Genomic DNA, 4160 nt, shown 5'->3' on the forward strand with positions numbered 1-4160 from the left:
GGTAACCCCCGGAATCTTGTTTGAGAGGTTGCCTGATTCTGAGATATTAGGTCTTTATGTTGTTTGATATCTGGGGTATTATACCTGGTCTTCTGATTTTGCGGAAGCAATGGCCTAGACCTCGTATAATACTTTACGCGTTTTTAAAGCTTACCCTCTGCATAAAAATTGAAAAATATCGAAAGATATGAATCAATTGCAGTTGAAGAAAAGATTCTGTAAAGGGAACACACCTCAAAGTCGAGCCTTCATCTCTTTGACTGAATGGAAGTTCATACCTGAGCTCTCAAGGTCCCGCACTAACCCAGATATAGATATCAGATTGGTATACTTACCTGTAAGACTAAATCTAGGGAATTTTGATACGGGAGTATATTCTGAGGTGGGACACGCGAATAAGTTAAGTCCTTAAAACATTAATTTCGTATCTCGAACAGTTGAACTTTGTGTGAAAATTTAAGTGGATCAGTATACTGACAATCTAAGTGAATCGTTTAGAACTAAAGTGTTTAAAAGCTCAACGGTGCTAGTGATCTGTCATAAACTGATATGATCCTCTGACACAAACTCAACAAAAAGATGCCTGTAAATATTTCTTTACTGCTTTATCTTTCAGAAAATTACAAAAAGATTTTTGATTCCCTTTTATTTTCGACAACCGATGTCTAAGAGCTGAGTTTCAAAATCTAAGTATGTTGTGCGTGTTTCTGAAAATAAAACAAGTTCATTAAATTGAAACTTGAATTTTTTAAAAGCAAAAACAGTTTGTGATATCTCCAAGGTCATTAAGTTGGACTTGGATGATTTACTGTGAGGGATTTGGATTCTTAATTGTTAAAATCAGATTAAAGAGCTATGTTCCATTCTTGGTCGCTTAAATCGTCAAATCTATGAAGTTTGTTGATAAGGGAAGTGGAAATGTTTTAAAAAGTGCCAGGTTACGATTCCTGGACAACTGAAAATGCTTTCACTGTAAAAATATTTTTGCATATGTTGAGAAAGCCAGGTCATCAATCCTGGAGATTCAAAATGTTTTTACTCATAAATGTTTGAGATATTGCAGATGTTATACCAGATTACGATGCCGATAGCCGAGTCTAAGGGGGGAGTCTGAAGACAAGCACAACGCAAGAGGAAGCGTGCATTCAAAGAGCCAGGTAAGTATCCTGGAGGAGCTTGTATCCGAAAAGTAAGGTGTCGATCCCAAAAGCACGAAAGCTTGACGAATGGGAGAGCCTGAAGATAGAGTCTAACGAAAGGGAAAGTTAAAGCTGAAAATAGATCTACAGGGATTCTGTTTGAGAAAGAGGGAGTCTGTGGTTGCTGATGACATCAAACTTTCAAGAAGACTCAGAGAGAGATAGAGAGAGAGAGAGAGAAAGTCAAGACGCTACGAGATTGATTGCGGCAATATCCAAGGGGGAGTCTGTTAGTGCAGTAATGTCTATCGCCTCCGTCAATCAAGTTCGTAGCAGATTCATAAGTAAACTAGACTTTATGATGTAATATTTAGAGAAAAAGGTAAGGTGGCAATCTTGTAAATAAGGAAACCTTCCTTATGCCTTGGCCTATAAATAGGAGTTTTAGGGTTCTCATTTAGAACTTTTGGCCACATTAGAGACTTGGAGCTTTTGAAGGTTAGAGAGAGAATCTAGAGAGAGAAAGTGGCAAGGTGATTCACGGTTCTTTGTACGTTTCAGATCTATCAATAGAATCACGTTTATAGTACGTTCTCGTGTGTTCGGTCACGCACGGTCACGGATTCCGCACGTCGAACGTGTCATACGCAATCGTTTCAGAGTCTAAACCGGTCCTAACAAGAATGGGAAGTGGTTATCAGAGAGTTCAATTTAGCAGATAATGACTGGCTATCTGATATTTTTACACTCAGGGAATCTTGGATCCCTGCATACTATAGAATGGAAGAGATGTCGGGTCTTATGCGAACGACATCGAGGTCAGAGAGTGAAAATCATTTTTTTGGTCAAGTGTGCAATTCGAAAGCTACTCTTGTTAAGTTCATGACTCATTACGAAACTGCAATAGAAGCACAGCGTCACACGCACCGGAAAAATGATCATGAATCTCGATACAAACGACCCCAGTTGAAGAGTAATTACCAATTGTTGGAAGGCCAAGCTGTTGACATATACACAAAAAGTATTTTTTGTGACGTTCAAGCTAAGCTAATTGAAATTGCGGATTGCATAAATCAACGTTACGAAGATCAGCCCGATGGGTTTATTAAGTTTTACATAAATGACTTCCAGCAGCCTTGTATATCCTTATTTGAGGTAAACAATGGCGTTTTGTTTTTTATATGGCATTTTCTGTGAATGGCGTTTTATCATATCCATTGTGTTTTTTTAATTTTTTTGGACAAACATTCTCTGCATGCCATTATAGAGATATTGTTTTTGGCGTTTTTCAGGTAATGTTCCGTAAGTCTGATTGAACATGCAGTTGCTCATGCAGGCTTTTGAGCAGTTTGGTTTGTTATGTCGACATATATTCTATGTTTTGAGAATTATGGACATTAGGGAATTTCCAAAACAATACATTTTGAATAGATGGCGCAAAGATGCTTCCCTAAACTGCTCTCCCGAATACTCAATTAGTCGTGAATATATTACCGAGCTTGATCCCGATGTGCAAAGTATGATGCGAGATATTATTTTTTCAACGGAATATACTTTGAAACGTTTATATGGTAATAAAGAGGAGTTATCTTTATACAAGGATCATGTTCAATCTTATATGAAGAAGGTTCAAGATATGCAGATTGTTGCTCCTCCCGCTAGTACTAGGGATAGATTTGCCGAGATAATCGGTCAATATAAAAACGACAAGAATCCGATAAGAGTCCCTATTGGGTATAAATCCAAAGGTTCTGGTTCTTGGAAGCGACTGAAATCTATACAGGAGATAGCAATCGAGAAAAAGAAATCAAAGTCGAAACCCGGGGCCAAAGAAAGACAGTGTCAGAACTGCAAAGGCTGTGGACACTACGCATCGACATGCAAACATGCCATAATTAAAAGAAGATCGACAAGGTCTTCGAGAGCCAGTGAAGAGTAGTTTAGCATTTTGTATTTTTCATTCTTACAGAACACACACAGATGGTCTTCGAGAGCCAGTGGAGAGTAGTTTGGCGTTTTGTATTTTTCATTCTTACAGAACACACAGATCTCAGTCTGGCGTTTTACATCGTTCTTTATACATCATTTTTTTCCATCTTTTTTTTCGACATATTTGTTCATAACATGCTACTTCGAAGTTGCATAACAAACAATATAAGATCGGACAAATAAATCAAACGCCAAAAAAAAAACGCCACTAAATAAAACTACCATAAACCTCTAATTTTGGTTATGCTAAACTCAATAATGTCTTGGTAAACAAGACGGACAACATTGTTAATACGCAGTCAAGAAAGATGTCTAACAATGTTGTCCATCCCCTTCAGCTAAATTTTATTGAGAACAAAACTGAATCTCCATGAAATGACGTTTTTGAAATTTTGTGGTTTTTGTATGTTTTGGCGTTTATATTGAGGATTTTGCCCATTACATCGAGCGAAAGTTTACTGAGAAAATAGTGTATCTCAAAGAAACATGGATTGGGATATTTGATAGTTGGGTTTTTTTGGCGTTTCTAAGATGATGGTATAGAGGAAAATATGGTGTTTGGGGTTTTGGTGTGGTTTTTAGTAGGTCTGAGAGGTTGTATATATAGGAAGTTTTTGGCGCGTATTTTAGGCGCGATTTATATTATAGTAAATGCTAGTAATTAAGTTCCGTCGTTTCAGTACTGTTTGTTCACCTTTATCGGTTAAAAACAAAATTTGGCGTTTTATATCTAATGACGTTTAGATTAGGATGAAGTGTGCTATGTGGGTTAAGGCGGGATTTTAATAGCGTTTTATTCATGAGTTTGGCGTTTTATGTAGAGTAGTCAAAAGACCCTTTTACCCTAAATGAAGCGCGCTACACTAATAAAAGTGATGTTATTTACGAAAACGCCACCGCGTCATCTAGTCCATAGATTGTTTTGATCTGATGATCCATAAGCATTCTATCCGTTCTCACACTTTCCACCGTTTTCTCTAAATTCTAACCTTATATATGTATATATATACATTATGAGGTTCATTGTGGAAC

General features: G+C 37.2%; 1 protein-coding gene across 1 annotated transcript; it reads left to right on the forward strand.

Annotated features, from left to right (window-relative positions):
* Positions 1-1919: 1919 nt before the first annotated feature.
* Positions 1920-3078, forward strand: LOC110866448 (protein FAR1-RELATED SEQUENCE 1-like). Its single transcript, XM_022115595.1, has 2 exons — positions 1920-2294; positions 2464-3078. Exons 1-2 carry the CDS (start codon positions 1920-1922, stop codon positions 3076-3078), a joined length of 990 nt encoding a protein of 329 aa, XP_021971287.1.
* Positions 3079-4160: the final 1082 nt, after the last annotated feature.

The sequence above is a fragment of the Helianthus annuus genome, chromosome 7 (assembly GCF_002127325.2).
Source record: "Helianthus annuus cultivar XRQ/B chromosome 7, HanXRQr2.0-SUNRISE, whole genome shotgun sequence".
Classification (NCBI taxonomy): Eukaryota; Viridiplantae; Streptophyta; class Magnoliopsida; order Asterales; family Asteraceae; genus Helianthus; species Helianthus annuus.

Coding starts and splice junctions, on each gene's coding strand:
- LOC110866448 (XM_022115595.1), top strand. CDS start 1,920: ATGGAAGAGATGTCGGGTCTTATGCGAACGACATCGAGGTCAGAGAGT. Junction 2,295..2,463: donor CTTGTATATCCTTATTTGAG/GTAAACAATGGC, acceptor TTGAACATGCAG/TTGCTCATGCAGGCTTTTGA.